At 43.0% G+C, this 16,924-nt stretch overlaps 1 protein-coding gene across 4 annotated transcripts in view; it reads left to right on the top strand.

The window, feature by feature from the left end:
- The window catches only part of TBC1D30 (TBC1 domain family member 30), a 75,503-nt gene extending 61,775 nt beyond the window's left edge, over positions 1-13,728 (top strand). For 2 of the 4 annotated variants that reach the window (XM_073900709.1, XM_073900711.1), the window contains 5 exons: positions 4,865-4,977; positions 6,447-6,586; positions 9,346-9,552; positions 9,726-9,785; positions 12,698-13,728. In XM_073900709.1, coding sequence (XP_073756810.1) covers positions 4,865-4,977; positions 6,447-6,586; positions 9,346-9,552; positions 9,726-9,785; positions 12,698-13,482 — 1,305 coding nt within the window. In that variant the 3' untranslated portion in view covers positions 13,483-13,728. The remainder of the gene's footprint in view (positions 1-4,864; positions 4,978-6,446; positions 6,587-9,345; positions 9,553-9,725; positions 9,786-12,697) is intronic. The other 2 variants (XM_073900710.1, XM_025882857.2) reach the window with 1 other exon arrangement.
- The last annotated feature ends 3,196 nt before the right edge of the window (positions 13,729-16,924 follow it).

Here is a 16,924-nt window from a genome sequence, read left to right as displayed (position 1 = left end):
GTGTGTGTGTGTGTGTGTGTGTGTGTGTGTGTGTGTGTGTGTGAGGCAGTGGTGCAGAGCAGGAAGAGGATTCATGGTTGAGGGAGTGGCATGAGCAAAGGCTTAGCCAGTGGAAAACTTTGCGGTGTGTGAAGGAAACTACAAGGAGTTTGGTATTTGGGGTGCGTATGGAAGACCACAACCCGTGGTAAGGATTAGACTTGACCTTTTAGGTCAGTGGTTGTGAAATCGTGCTTGCTGGAATTCTAGGGATTCTGTGGAGCCTTTGGAAAGGGAAAAAGGAAGACCTGAAAGGTCCTAAGGAGAGAAGGAAAGTGGTCCGAATTGTGGCTTCTGTCAGATGCAGGCAGGGGCAGCTCTGTGAAGGGTGAACTTGAAGGGGTCAAGTCTGACAGCAGGAGCCCGTGAGAGGCAGGGACGGGTAGAAACAAGGATGGAACAGAGATGATACTTAGATGGCGAAGTTGATAGGACTTGGCCATGGAAAATGGATACGGGGTGAGGGAGAAAGAAATGGGGAGACAAAGGCAACCGACAGGCTGCCTTTGGGTCTCTGGCTTAGGAAGGCGAGCAGAAGGGTGTGGGGGGAGGAAGACTCCATTCTGGCTGCCCTGTGCCTTACCTGTGCAAGGTGTTCCCACTACTTCGCGGCCGGAACCTCTGCACCGGTCAGAGCTGTCTTCCCACCCGGCCCTCTCTGCTCGTGCCTGGGCTTTTGGGTCCCTCTGACACTCTCTGTGCAAAGCTATATGCCCACCTGGGCCCCGCTCAGTCCCTTCTCTCCCCCACCCACACCCCCACCCAGCCTCTCTCCTCTCAGCCCTCACCAACGAGGCCACCTCGGTGTTCCTTCAGCACGTAAGAGTTTCAACTGATTCGATGCTAATTAGAGATGATTTTACATTTGTTGGTATTTTAAAAAATATGTTAATCTTATTTCTCCAATGAAGTGGTAAATTCCTTAATGATAGGGGCCTCATTTTACTCTGTATCCTCATAACACCTAGAGTACTGTTGAGAATATACCTGGTTGCTTAGTGAATACACAGACTCGTAGAACACTGGAACTCGAGGCAGTGGTTCTCAAACTTGACTGTGTATGAGAAACCTCTCAGGAGTATGTTAGAATGCAGACATTTAGCCCATGGGTGATTCTGATGCACGTGGTTTTTAAACAACACTTAGGGAAACAGTGGTTTATTTTTTTTTTTATTTTTAAATTTTTAAAAAGATTTTATTTATTTGAGAAAGAGAGAGAGATCACGAGCAGGGGGGAGGGTTAGAGGGAGAAGCAGACTCCCTGCTGAGGAGGGAGCAGGATGTGGGACTCCATCCCAGGACCCTGGGATCATGACCTGAGCCGAAGGCAGACCCTTAACCGACTGAGCCACCCAGGCACCCGGAAACAGTGGTTTAAAAGAGGCTGAAAGGGGCGCCTGGGTGGCTCAGTCAGTTAAGCATCTGTCTTTGGCTCAGGTCATGATCTCAAGGTCCTGGGATGGAGCCCCGCATCGTGGTGGGCTCCCTGCTCAGTGGGGAGCCTGCTTCTCCCTCTGCCCCTCCCCTGGCTCTTGCTCTCTCTCTCTCAAATAAATAAAATCTTTAAAGAAAAATAAAAGCTTAAAGATCAACTAACCTGATTCTCTCACTTGACAGAGAGTGAGCATGTGGCCAGTTCCTTAGGTTGTCTGGCAGTGGACCCAGGACCGGGAGCCAAGTCCTCCACTCCTGCCCTGCTACTTTTTCCCTACCACCCAGCATACCGCTTCCACCTTATTCAAAACATGTCTTTCTCAAGGCTGAAGTCCCCTTTAGAAAAATAAAGCAACATTTTATTTCATTTAAAAGTTGCCAGAACAAAGGAGAGATATGTTGACATTACTCCATCTTTGTTCTATAAAAATGTCCGATCTTAGGAGAAAAGAGAACGACCTCATTCCCCTGCTTTAGGAGAATCCTAGAGGGAAAAATGCAGGCTGTGGTTTGATTGATTAGATGCCATTTTAGTGGCTTTTCTTCTGCTGAGGAAAACATCTGGGTGGAGATGAACTGAGCCTAATTTTGTGCGACTTATGTTTTCATTTTTTTCTAATGCATGTCGGTCATGAAAAAAGAAATAGAATTTTTTTCCAGCAGTATCTAAATATAAATGTCTATTTAAATGTACCTTGGTAGTTGGGATCATAAATTGACTTGTTATTTTTCCTTGGCATCATAGGGTGTTACGGAGAGAAATGGTGAATGTCATTTCAAGGCACACTCTTTCCTGTATTCACTCTTTTAAAAAAATGAATTCAGTGGCTGGGATCCAATTCTGGTGGGCCATAAATCCATCAGCAAACCTGAAATGGCTCCAGATGAAAAATGTGGACTGCGTGTAAGGTCTTTATTTTCGACCTGAAGATGTGGAAGGAGTCTCCCTGGTGGTCTTCCCCAGTTCTTTCAGTTCTCAGTGCCACACACAAAATAATCTGCTGGGTTTTTTTCCTTCTGTACATCACATCGCTCTTTTTTTTTTATTAGCAATGGCTGGTTTTTAAAAATTGATAGTGTCTGGAAAAGAGATTGGGAGGATGCTGGTGAAATAGTGTATATGGATTTCACTAAGACGTTTGACAAAGTCTCTCATGACTTCCTTGAGGGCAACAGAGAGAAAAATTAGGTGCTGTTGTTAGACAGGTCTGTAGGTGCTTGGGAAAACCTATGCCAAAGTGCTTGTCAGTAATGATTGTTACCTGGTGGGGGAGGGGAGTGCTCCGGTGCCATGATGTAGGATCTGCCCTTGGACTGTTCACTTTTTTTCCTTTTTTTAAAGATGTATTTATTTGAGAGAGAGAAAGCGAGAAAGCACACCCGTGAGGGAGAGGTGGGGGGAGGGGCAGAAAGCGAGGGAGAAAGAGAGTTCCAAACAAACTCCCTCTGACAGAGGGCTTGATCCCAGGACCCTGAGATCATGACCTGAGCTGAAACCAAGAGTCGGACACTCAACCAGCTGAGCCACCCAGGCACCCTTGGACTGTTCACTTTTTTTCCATCAGTGATGGTGTGGAAATTACAAGGATGTGGATCCTTGTCCAATAGAAGGATCATGTTTGATTAATTAGTGCTGTCAAAAATTGTAACCGTCTGCTCTGCAAAATAATGTGTGCCTGTAACTGGAAGTGTTTAAGTGGTGCCTTTGTGACCATCTGTTGGAGATGCTCTAGAGGGAATTTCTGCTGCAGAAGAAGGTTGAACTAAATTATGTTTACATTCCTTTCTAGCCCTAAGATTCTATTAATGTACCATATTTGGCTCTAAGGTGATTCGTAACATATCTTCCTTGGAATCTCTTGTAAATCTCTGATTTATGAAGTTGGGAACCTAAAGCTTCTCAGGTACTCTGAGGACTGTGGTGATGTGTGGTGTACATTCTTGGCATAAACTTGCCTTCAGATGTGGGACCTTCAAATAAGTGAGTGAATATATGTGAAGAAGTACTATAAACACATTCGTTTCAGGAGCACTGATTTCTTCTCTGAAGGACTAACTGAAAGTAAAGGATAGAGGAAAAAAGACCAAAAATAGAGAATGAAAGCACCGGTGGGGGCAGTTTTCTTTTTGGTCAGGTGTCTGAAACTTGAAGGAGCTTCCTAGGAACCTGGGCTAGTTACCCTGGGTCAGCATGGGATGAAGTAGGGGCAGGATGGACTTCTCATTCCTTTCTTGTCAGCTTCCTTCATGAGGCTGGACAAAGGAATATTTTCTTAACTTTTTATAAAACTGGCAAAAATAAAACGCAAGTGAATCTTTAGCTGGTTACCCTACTGTCTTCAGTGAGACATCTTATTTCATCTATAAGGAATTTTGAAATTCCTAGCATTGATAATTTCATGTTTTAAATTTGAATCCAAATGGTATGGGTTTCTTTTTTTAAATTATTGAGGTATAGTTGACATATAACATTGTTAGTTTTAGATTAATGGCTTCCTGGGAGAAATGAAACTGTGATTAATATACATTTTCTGGTGAATAAGTACCTGAAGGATTGAAGAAATATGTTTGGAGCAATTAAATTTTAATGAAATTAAGAGAGCAAATAGGATTACTTTCCTCTTGCTGATAGAGTGATATATAATTTTGAAATTCTGGAGGAAGCACAGGTGCTTTTCCCATTTTTATTTATAGATTTTTAACAGCCTATGCTTTACACCCTGTCACTTTTTTTTTCTTTAAAAATAACAGCTAACAATTTTCACCTAGAACTCATTCACAGGCATTTGAAAAGGTATCTTTGGAGAAAGCATGCAGCTGATCACAAAGTCATCCACTAGACTTAATTTTGTCCAGAAAGTTGACATTAAATGTCTATAAAAATCATCAAAGCTTTGAAAAATAAGCACTGCATATGAAGATCATTGATGGGTACTTTGTTAAAGAAGTAATGGGGGGCACCTGGGTGGCTCAGTTGGTTAAGCATCGGACTCTTGATCTCAGCTCGGGTCTTGATCTCGGGGTCGTGAGTTCGGGCCCTCATGAAAAGAAAAAAAAGAAGTAATAGGAGCTTGTGAAGTTCTGAATTAACCCATCTGTCACTTGGGCCCAGAGGGAGTCAGATTGCTCCATCTGGCACCCATGTTCACCGCTTGGAATGCCCAGTCACAGCTGGATTGATTTGAGAACTCAGCATTGTGTTTATCAGTACTCTTTTGTCTTTCTCTAAAGCAGGTGAAAAGCATTGAAGTAGAATCTCTCCACCTGCTGTGGAAGGAGCAGAATCTACCTCTTCACATCCAAATCATAAAACTGTAATGTCTTTCCAGGATTGATAAGAGTTGTTTAAGGCCACTGTTTCAGACTTGGCATTTTTGGTTTTGTTTTTCAGACTGTTTATTCTATGGCTCCATTCCCTTTCCCACAATTGGCAGAGTTGAGGGAAAAATACACCTACAACATTACACCATTCCCAGCCACAGTTAAACCCACCTCAGTTTCTGGGTAAGGTCTCCCCCTCTTTTCTTGTTTTCATGATGGAAGACTTAGTACTTTAATGTGTTATTGTAACTTCCTATTTGTTAAACCCCAGATATATATTTTCAAAGTATTTTGGTACTTAAAATCTGAATGTTTCTTTCCCAAAGGTTTTGATTGAAATTCAAAAGAGAGATTTTAAAACTGTACTTTCCAAAAAAGATTGGAACATAAACTAAAGGAATATTTAGAAACTTATTTAAAAATATAAAACATTAAACATTTGAATAATTAAAATAGTGTAGAACTATTAAAGAGCTACTTTAAAATGTAAAGACTGAAATTGACAAATATATAGAAATTTAGTGTTTGAAAACAGCATATCAAATCAAAAGTGAAAAGTGTATTTAAAAGGAAAAAAATGAAATAAAATTAGCAGAAGAAAATGTGAAAGAATATCTTTAGTTCTTTGGAACTGGGAAGGCCTTAACTGATTCAAAAACACTAGGGAAAAAGTTAAGTACTTTAAAAATAATTTTCTGCACGACTGAAAACAAAACAAAACCTCCATAAGCAGGCACGAAAATATTTGTGAAAAAATATTTGTAATCAATATCTCTCATATATAAAGTTCCTAGATATCAATAAGAAAATGACCACCCCATTGAAAAATGATGAGAGAATGGGAATAGGTAGTTTACATAAGAGGCAACATCACTTGTATTGAGAAATGTAGCTTAAAACTAGATTGAGACTCTGTGTTTTATCTGTCAGATTGATAAAAATTGAAAAGGTTGATGTGCACTCTGTTGATGAGGCTATAGGGAAACACTCTTTCACATTGCTGGTTGGAGGTTATTACGAGATTTGTGGCAGGCAGTTTGGCAGTGTTTCCCCAGATTACTAGTACATATGTCCCTTGACCCGGCAATTCTGCCTTTATGACTTATCCCACAAATGTATTTGTGCACCTGCAAAACACAGTATGTATAAGGTTATTTATGGCAGCATTGCTTATGATAGTATGGGAGTGGAAACCACTCTGGTGTGCATTGTTAGTGGCCTGGTTCCATAACGTGGGCTACATGCGTACAATATAGTGCACTGATAAAAACAAGATGAGGAAGCTGTGTGTATGTGAATATGGAGAGATTTTTAGGTAAATAGATGTGAGGTGCAAAAGAGTGTATGTAGTATGCTAATGTTTATTCGAAAAGAGGAGAAAAATAAGATGGTATAGTTGTATTTGCTTACTTATGCAAAATGAAACTGAAAAATACATCAGAAATTAGTAACAAGGGTCACCTTTGGGAATTAGGTGGCAGGGGCCGAAGTTGGACAGGGAGGGGAGGGAGACTTTTTATATGTAAGTTATATGTATACTTATATATAAAAGTTATGTATATGTCATTTAAACCACATGACTATCATTTATTTTTAAAAAACACCACTATTTTCTTTGCATACTTTTTTTTTCTTCTTTTATGTTTTCCAAGACGACATGGTAAGGTCAGAGACAGTGATGAGGAGAACGACCCAGACGATGAAGATGCTATCGCTAATGCAGTGGGGTGTCTTGGGCCTTTCAGTGGGCTCCTGGCACCTGAACTGCAGAAGTACCAAAAGCAAATTAAAGGTAAAGAGGCGGCTTTCTGTGTCGGTGATCCTAATGTACTGGTTCATTGTAGCAAAGGTGTTATTGTGTCTGATAAATGCCTGCTGTTTCCTGGTCTGATTACCAGTACTAAAGGTCTTTATTAAAGTGTCTTCTGTCTTACATTATCTTCTAGAAGATTTATTTATTTTTGAGAGAGCGCGCATGTGTGCGCATGCCCCACGCACATGGGGGAGGGGCAGAAGGAGAGAAAATCCTCAAGCCGACTCCCTGCTGAGCACGGAGCCTGAGGCAGGGCTCGATCTTGTTACCCTGAGGTCACCCACTGAGCCGAAGCCCAGAGTTGGTCCCTTAACTGTCTGAGCCACCCAGGCGCCCCTACTTTATCATTTAGTAGGATCTCTCTGTTTGGTGTTGGCTACATCATACCTATCTTTTTCTTTCTGATATGTTTTGCCGCCCACTTTATCTGATTTCACTTTGTTTGCTTTATTCCTTAGCACAGAACCTGGCATATAATATATGCTTATTACCACATGCTGTTTAATTGATATAGATTGGCTTCTTTTCCACTATAGAAATGTCCTCTGAAACATTAGGATAGCCTCTACTTGAATTTGAGTGCTTAGAAACTCATTATCTTTTATAGAAGACATTTTGCTGGATCCCTCTGCTTAGCCCATCGTATCTAGTCGTGAAGAGATAAGCTCCAGGTACCAGTTCTTTTAATAGTTCTTTCGAACAAAACAGAACAAGTCTACTCCCTCTTCTATTGGACGTCTCATCAAATCTTTGAGAACAGCCATACATCCCACAAATCCTTCCCTATGGCCCAAGTTCAGAGTTTTTCAAAAGATATGACTTCCAGAACTTTTAATATTCTGTATATTCACCTTTTAATGCCCTGCAGTTTGGTAGTGTCCCTCTTTGAATTGGATGCTATGCTACATTTTTTTTTTTCTTGTGGAGAATGGACTTCCTGTGGTCTGGACACCATCGATGGAAGAACTCTTTGGAAGCAGTTCATGGTCCTCCCACTGTGTTCTTTCCTCTCTTGGGGGGCGGTTCCTCCCTTAGGACATTTGTTCTACCTCTTCTAGTTTGAAGACCGTTCTCCTTGTGAAAGAGGACCGAGACGGGAGCTATCCGGTCCCTCTGCCTTCTCTTTGCTTTCTGCCAGCTTCCTCCTACCTTCCCAGATTTGTGGGGCTATTTTCTCATTTTTGTTCTTCGTATGTAGAAGGTTTATTTTTGTTTGTTTGGCTGTTTTCTTCTGCTTGTGGTAGTTTTGTGGTAGTCTGTTCTTCAGGCCCTTGCTTGTTTTGAGTTTTAGCCTGCTGTGTAGTTTTGGTTCACGTGCTTTGGTGTGTATGTCCTTGCTATGTACTCTCCTCTCATCTCTCTGAATGGCTTTTAAAAAACCTAAACTTGGCAAGAGTCCTATTGATTTTGTCATGCCCTCTACCCATTCTTTTCGTGACCTGAATTTCAGCTTTTGGTGTTTAGCCACGAAATCAATATGTATTTTAACTCTAAAATTTTTGCATCTGCATTTCTGTAGTCTGGGTATGTGTCCCCCCCTTTTTTTTTTTTCCCTTCTGTTTTTCTTTTTGTGTAGCTGTTATGTGCTTCAGGATGATAGGATGACTTTCTCCTAAGTTTTATCCTGAGCCTTTCTTGTCAGTTTTAAGTAAGTTCAGGTTAACTGGTTCCCTTTAATTTTTTTCTCCTTAAAAAAGTGTTTTCAGTGAAAAAGGAAGGAAATTTATCTGATGTTTAGGCTTTATCTGAATAACACTTTTAGTAGATGTTAGCATAGTTGAAATCCCCCATTAATTACTTTTTAAAAGCTGGTTCCCAGGCCACTTTTCCGTATTGTGCTAGAAAATCCTGTGGAGTATGTGTATACACTCTCACACAGTGCCTATTTCTGCTTCTTAGATGTAATCTCAATTTTACTTAAGGGCCGAATCTACTAGTTGTAGGTGCTGCCGGAGTAGAAACCACATCGGACAAAACACATATAGTAGACAGCAGGAAATGTTTGTTAAAAGAAAAAAAAAATTCATTGCTAGAGATGCAGTGATCTGAAGTTTTGATGATTTTATAGAATGTGTTGCTATTTTTAGCTTAAGAAAAACTCACTTCTAATGACTGACTAAACTCTATAATCAGTCTGTATATCACAGTTATGTGCAAATCTCTAAATGGACTTTAGACACCTGGGGTTCTGTCTTCCTAAGGAATTTTAGAAAACGGCAGTGACTTTTATGTGGAAACAGTTGATCTTAGGTCTACATAATGACCAAAGTGGTAATAAAAAATCCAACAGTGAACCCACACAGCTCATTTCAGATCCACAGTTAGGCCAATAAGAAAATGCAGAAATCTTTTCAGGGTCAAAGAAAAACACATACCAGACAAACTGTAGTGAACGTTTATTTTTTATTTTTTGGGTTTGAATTCCCTGGAAATTAAGATACTACCCCGGGGCATAGTGTCATCGGGACTCAGTCCCTTTCTTTTTTCTTTAAAGATTTTATTTATTTATTTGAGAGAGAGAATGAGAGAGAGAGAGCACGAGAGGGAAGAGGGTCAGAGGGAGAAGCAGACTCCCCGCTGAGCAGGGAGCCCGATGCAGGACTTGATCCCGGGACTCCAGGATCATGACCTGAGCCGAAGGCAGTCGCTTACCCAACTGAGCCACCCAGGCGCCCTCAGTTAGTCCCTTTCTAAACCTCCATGACACCGTGTTCTTATCTCTCTCCCCTGGAGCGCAGAACCGAATGAAGAGCAGAGCCTGCGGTCTAATAACATCGCGGAGCTGAGTCCAGGAGCAATCAATTCCTGTCGAAGTGAATACCATGCAGCTTTCAACAGTATGATGATGGAACGCATGACCACAGATATCAACGCGCTGAAGCGGCAGTATTCTCGGATTAAGAAGAAGCAGCAGCAGCAGGTGCATCAGGTGTATATCAGGGCAGGTAATATGATTCTTTGTTTGAATCGATTTCACCTCTGTGTCCAGTTGTGAAAGAAAGAACAAGTATTCCCAGGATAGCCTCCAAATTGCAACTCTCTTCTAGCTCAGCATCCACAAACACAGCTGGCTTGAGCTGATCCCACATTTAGCATCTCATTTTTTTTTTTTTATCAGGCTCTGCAGAAGAAAAAGACCATGGGTTCCTTTTAGGTACCAAGAGCCAGACAATTGATGGTATTAAACAAATCTTTACTATGTGTGCTTGTGGAGAGGGGTTGACGGATGATTAAAATGTTGCAAAAGCCATGCAGTCCTTGGACTTGAGACATATTGGAGCTGTTGTCTCCAGGACGTATTCATCTGTGCGCTAGTAAATTGAGCTATCCACCAGTCATTTAGGTAGTCATATAACAGATAGTTGTGGTCAGAGAAAAAGGGAAAAAACATTCCTGTGCCTCACTGATGGGTTAGCAGTGTCTTGGGGGTCTGCTGAGAAGAACATAATTGGAATGCAGTTGGAAGTGCTCTTTTCCAAGGACTGTCAAACTACCTTTTTCTTTTTCTTTTTAAATTCCAAAAATCCCAGTGAACAGTGCTTTATTATTTGATACATGCTGATTTGGGAAGTGGTTTGTCTTGTTCTAAGTGAAATCCTAATGATTATGATGCCTGTCCAGTATGAATCAAAATATGAGTTGACATGTTTTTAAGAGCCTCGTGAGCATGTGACTGATCTTGCACAAAAACTGAACTTACCTTCCACTTGTAAGGGAGGAGTGGGCAACTTGCTGAAGATTCTTACTTCAACCTGAATCCTTAAGAAAGAAAGAAAGTGGTTTCAAAGGATTGGCTCATACGTATCCTCATTTGTCCTTAAAGCAAATCTGTGAGGAACGTAAGGATGGATATTCTTACATCCTTTTAAAAGATGAGGAAATGGTGACTCAGGAAGGCTTAGCAGGGTTACGTAGCTATGGTGGGTGGTCAGGCCAGGGCTAGACCCCTGTGTTCTGATTCTTTGCATAGTCCCTTTTCAACCGCGCCATACACATCTTTGGGTGGGATGGTGAGCAGTGGGTATTGCCAGTGGGTATTAAGTCAGCCCAGTGCCTTATACTCTAGTCAGGGGTCAGTAAACTATGCTCCCCAGGCCAAATCCTGCTAGCTGCCTGTTTTTTATAAATAAAGTTTTATTGGAACACAGGCATGCCCATTTATTTACATATTGTCTATCACTGCTTTTGCACTACAATGTCTAAGACATTTACAGTCAGGTCCTTTACAGGAAAAGTTCACTGACTCTTTATGTATTTTTTTTTTAGGGAGAGATTGTTGCTTGAAGGCAAAGTTCTAGAGCATTGCTTCTGAAACCTCAGTGTGCATATAAATCACTTGGGGATCTGTTAAAATGAAGAATCTGTTTCAGCAGGTTTGGGGTAGGGCTGAGATGCATTTCCAACAAGCTCCTAGGAGATGCCTGTGCTGCTGGATGGGGATCCCAGTTTGAGTAGCAAGCTTTTAGAGGCGATGGTATAAGGTGGGATTAGCAGCATAGGTGGAAAAGGTTGCACCTGACCTCAGCTTCTGAGATGTAAAGGAAGATGGTAGGATAGTGGTTGAGGTACCAACTTCCCAGGTTAGGGAGGACAGGAAGTTAGGGCCTTTTGGATCTGATAGCTTTTGTTTTTGTGGAGCAATTGGAGGAAATGTCCTTTGCTTGGGAGTAAGTTGGAGGACTTACTTGGGAGTAAGTTGGAGAGCAGAAGTAAGGAAGATTTGGATGGGTCATGGAATGGAATGGAAGAAGGAAAGAACAGGATTGTTCTGTGCCTTTGAGGACCCAACAAAATAGGAAGTTAATGAATCTGAAGGGCTTCAGTCCACATGTCTGTGTGATTCTCCCCCACCCCCTTTTTGGAAAAGATAATGTGATTTGTGGGTCCAGGTTTGGGATTTTGCCAAGTATAAAGGCATGGGGATGTTGAGAATGTGTGGTTATCAGTGAGGCAGCAGCCCCAGTGATCAGCCATGCGTCTAGCCTGGTTGGGGTGTAAGTGACTCAGAGACAGACGAGGGGTTATGGGAAGTTTGAAAGATTGAAGAACCAAAGTCTCTTTGGTGCAGTACCATAGATGGCTATATTGAGAGCCTGAGAGCTAAAAGAGTCAAAGAGAAGGTTAGGAGAGTTACAATATTTTTCAGGGAACGTAGATCTGAGTGATGAGGTTTAGGATGGTAGAAGAAGCATGAAGATGGATCAGTCAGAGAAACAGTAAAGTAACTGAGGGGCATAATAGTATATGAGGTGAAGAGGAGACAGTTGTCAGCATCTTCAGGAAGGACTGGAGTGTGACCAGAGGTAGATGACAATAGTCAAGAAGTGTAGAAGTGAGTTCAGCTGATGACATGGACGTCAGGAAGAAGGTTGTTCACATGAAGATGGTGGGGCCTTCTCCCTGGGGCCGTGTGTGTTTGCGCACCATCTGAAATAGGGGCTTGGTCGTAGCCATGGGAGGAGGAGGATAATGGTACTATCAACGGTGCCCTCCAGGAGCACACAGCTTTTGGTGCTTTCCAGTTTTCAGTTTCCTTTCAAAGTCCATTGAGGACACAGGAATGGATTTTCGTACTTAAGACCAGGCATCGGGGAGCAGTGACTTCACTGCGTTTTTACGACCTTCTTATCACTTCTCTCATCCTGCTGTCTCTCACTTCATCATACGCAGTGTGTTCTTTTCCTACCTCTCAGAAGCTAACAGCTGATAATCCATATGGTCATAGTGTTTGACTTATTTTTAAAAAAGTCTTCTAAGATTTTCTAGATATAAGACCTCTGAGGTTGTTTCTCAGAGACAGAAACTGTTGGGAAGAAACAGTAGGGCATCTGCACTTGAATTAGTAACGAGGGGCCAGAGTCTGCTTCTTTTGTATCCTCAGCCTCGTGTCTCCTCCTCTCTGAAGAGGAGGGAATAGGCACCCCGGGCTCTAGGATTGAGTTCAGTTTTTGTTACCTTCAGTCACATGGCTCTGCCAAAACCTGGGAAATACACGGCCAGGATTGGGGGACAAGCTCTATGTGATTCCTGTGCCACAACGGATGGTTTCTCTGTGGTCCGTTTCATCCAGCCTTTCACCATTTCTTTCAGACAAAGGGCCAGTGACCAGCATTCTCCCATCTCAGGTAAACAACTCTCCAGTTATCAACCACCTTCTTTTAGGAAAGAAGATGAAAATGTCAAACAGACCTGCCAAGAATGCTGTCATCCACGTCCCTGGTCACACAGGAGGCAAGATGTCTCCTGTCCCCTATGAAGACCTGAAGACGAAGCTCAATTCCCCATGGCGAACGCACATCCGTGTCCACAAAAAGAACATGACGAGGACCAAGAGTCAGCTGGGCTGTGGGGACACCGTGGGGCTGATAGAGGAGCAGAATGAGGGCTGCAGGGCTAACAGCCTGGGGGCAGCGGAGGCTTCCTCCAGGTGTGCGGCAGCAGCTGGGAGAGAGGGTCGCTGCTCCGAAGGCTGCACTGGGAGGACGATCGAAGGGCAGTCTCCAGAGCCCGTGTTCGGGGATGCCGATGCTGATGTGTCTGCGGTCCAGGTGAAGTTAGAAGCCTTGGAACTGAACCGGAGGGATGCTGCTGCTGACCCTGAGCCCAAGGCACACCCACCCTGCCCGCAGCACTTCCCAGAGCTGCCTGATGCCCCTGGTGAAACCAGAGCCCCCAGCAAACCTTCCCAGGGCAGCCACCTGAAAGCGCCCATCTTTAGCCCTTTCCCCAGCGTCAAACCACTGCGGAAGTCAGCCACCGCCAGGAATTTGGGACTGTATGGTCCTACAGAAAGAACCCCAACCGTGCACTTTCCTCACATGAGCAGGAGCTTCAGCAAATCGGGTGGTGGAAACAGTAGCACTAAGAAACGATGATGGCCCTCAGAAACTGAATCTAGATTCACCTTCTCATGGCCGTCTAAGGGGTCCAGCTGAATGGCTCCAAAAGAGTTTTGACTGTCCAGTGAAAACGAATAGATAGTGAGATGAACACCAGTCCGTGAAAATGGGAACTGGAAGTTTTATAATGGGAGCTAGAATGGGTATGTTTTCCCCCACCCACCGATAACGGATCCAGTGAATTCTTGTGGCAGAATAAATATTGTAGTTTTAAAGTGTGAAGTTTTCCCAATTTTTCATTGTGAATTGTTTAGACAAGACTGTGGATCTAGACTGTTAACCCCCTCTTCCTTCCTGTTCTGAGGACCTTCAGGGTCCCTGTGAACGCACTCCCCCCAGACCTTCTCTGGTTCTCTGGGTGTTACTGATCCTCAAGCATGCACACACTAACTTGCTAGAACAGAAACTGTAAAAAGGAAGTAAGTTTCTTAGTTGCAAAAAACTTCCCAATTTCCCTCTTCCTGCCCCACTGAGGGAATGTTTGTGTGTGTGAGTTTTTCTTCAGTAGTTTCTTTCGGCCAGGCTCAAGATTGTTTTTTTATTCTTATGCTAAAGTGCAGGAGAAAAATGTAGATAGCCTTTTTTTCTCTTTCTACCTGCAAAATGAAGAAAACCTCTATCTGTTGAAATTTAGGTTGGTCCACCAACTTGAAGATCTTATGCAGAGAACACACATGGGATATGCATTAAACAATCGCCCTGAACAGCTTGCTGATTCCGCGAAGCTTTTCCCAAGGTTCATTTTCTCCTCTGACGAAGAGTTACAGTCCTCAGTGGTGGGGAGGACTCGATGGGCTCCATACGGAGCTTGTCCTGCATCTTCTGCCACGTAGCTCATTTACCTACCAGCTCTTCTTGGCAGATGCCGCGAGGCCTCTGCTGCTCAAAAGCCAGAACATAGCACCTGCAATTCTGTTACTTGAATTTTGTGCTTTTTTGATTGGAGTACTTTGTTGAGTACTTTGTTACTTGAACACTGCCTTTCTTTGGAGAAGGCACTAGTGCTTTCTAGCTCTCTCTTACCCACCTCTCCCCCGGTCCCAGCGGGTCAGAGAGCACCTGTCATTTCCACTATGCAGATGGGAACTCTGAGCCACAACAGGGGTGAAGTAGCACTCAGACACTCAAGGTAAATACTCCTGGTATTCAGTGTGACTCAGTCACGTCTCCTCCAGCACCATAGGTGGACTTAATGCTCTTTGTACACAGATGCATTGGCTACATGGGTTCTAAACACCAGGACCGGGAAGCCATTCACTATGCTCCCTCCTGATTCAGAGGACCTTTCTCCAGACGTTAGGGTCCTGTGATGGCATTTCACAAAACCAGCTCTAACCTTTTTACCCAAAAAGGTATCTCATTTTAAAAATGCTTCATACAGCTGTCATTTGTCTGAACAAAGGCTCACTCCTCAGCCCCCATCTCTTACTGTCATTAGAAGAATAGACTCCGCATCTTAATCCTCATCTCTGAAAGACCTTGGCCGCACTTCCTGGCATATTGTTGATGCAGTCGATGTTAATTTGAGCTAATTGGGTTGCTAGTTCTGAAACCAAAGCTATAATTTTAGAGAAGGCTTTTACTATGAGAGGTATTAATTTTTATAATAGAGAATGTGGTTGTGTGGGCTCTTTTGAACAGAAAACACAAGAATGACATACAGTGAGAAAAGCCATTTTATCCTTTCTGTGCTATTTTTACCCCCGAAGGAGCTGAAGGTGGAAAGTATGACTAATAAGTCATTGAGGTTTGGGTCTTGAATTCTGTGCCATCTGAAGTGAGCACGCAGCTTCTTAAAAAGCAGCGATGCCCACCACCTCTGTCTTGGGAAGAGTGTAGGTGGAATGTTGGGCTTACTTTGCATTCCACCCCCAGGGGATGGGACCCACTGCATTTTCCAAAATTAAGCAAATGACATGATTTTCTTCCATCTGCTAAAACTTTACAGATAAGAATGACTCCACCTTAGATTCTTTTCTCCTCCCCCGACCCACATGAGTCAGAATAGACTCATTCCTTTGAGGGATGTCTGACTCGAATAGAGAATTGTTCTTTCTTCTCTTGAGGCCGCTTCCAGCTCCCTGAGGATCTGGGTTCAGGGAGGTGGGGCATGGGGTGGAGGCCACTTGCCACCACCCTTAGGATGGCGCTGTTGCTATCTACCAAGCACCTTAGACTTAGCAGCGCCTGCCCTGCCCATCTCCCCCATGTTGGTCTTTCTGAGAAAGGGACGGATGAGTTGGCACATGCTTTGGAATAAGTACTGATCCCAAATGAAAGAACGAAGAAATGAAAGTGTAATAATCCTTTGAGGTAAAAATGACCTTGTCAGGATTTTAAAAACCGATGGGTTTCTGTCGAAGCACTGTACCAATAACGTGCATGCATTGTACCGTGTACTCACGATGTGAATCGGTCAATTTTGGAGCCTTGCCTACTTTAGAAAATGAAGACGTGCAGTAGCCTCTACCACACCGCATGGGCAAAGACCAGTATGGACTTGTTATCGTCTGTGTGTATTGGACACTGTATGCAAGCACCAGAAGTACTTACCAAGTAGCAATTTCTTTGTTTCTAGCTAGGTCTGTCCCCTGTCAGCACTTGTGCGGGGAGTCGACTCCTTCCGATGCTTCTGCACCCCAGTCCTCTCACAAAAACCTCCAGATGATTTAAACCTAGTTTGTAATGTTGACCCCTGGGCCGTCACTGAACATTGTATTCCTTTTTTGGGTCTCTGTTGTTCTGAATGATTGTACCGATTACAGAGATATGTGCATAAAGATTCTCATTGTTGTAGCTTTTGCGCTGTTTTTATCTCCGAGCTCACGCGTAGAATACTGTTGTGCCATTGACATGGCACTGTTGACCTCTTCAGCTCCCCCTGCCCCGGTCACGTGATCCAGGGAAACCGCCCAGTAAGCTCCATCTTCCTCCATTCTAATCACTGGGTTGCAAGGTGGCCTGTGACCTTTGGAGAACTTGGCAGGATAGCGGGTTCCCGAGTATGAGTAAACGGAGAGTTTGTTTAAGAATGTGTGTGTGAATGTACGTGTGTGTTTAAAATTAACCTTTAGATTTGTCATTTTCCTTTGTTTTGATAAAATAGAACAATAAGAATGCAATTTAGCTTCCTGGTCTTATGGATTCTAGATGAGTGGAGAGTTGTGATCATGTTTATAGCTGCAGCCTGCCCCCCTCCTAAAGTCTCCCTTTACTCTTTCTGAGCCACTTTCTTTGCTGCCTACAGCAATCATTTGAGGCAGTATTTAAAATGCAGTATTTTTTCTAATTAAAAAAGTAGCATGTATTTTAAGAAAATTTGCAAAACAAAGCATAAGGAATCATCAGTATTCTGATACGGGCTTTTCCAGTATGTTCTTGTTTGTGTGCGTGTGTGTAGACACACACAAAAAGGTAG

The sequence above is a fragment of the Callorhinus ursinus genome, unplaced genomic scaffold, assembly GCF_003265705.2.
Source record: "Callorhinus ursinus isolate GAN/ISIS: 27379988/994484 unplaced genomic scaffold, GSC_fseal_2.0 scaffold14, whole genome shotgun sequence".
NCBI lineage: Eukaryota > Metazoa > Chordata > Mammalia > Carnivora > Otariidae > Callorhinus > Callorhinus ursinus.
This window is presented reverse-complemented; position numbering and strand designations above follow the sequence as displayed.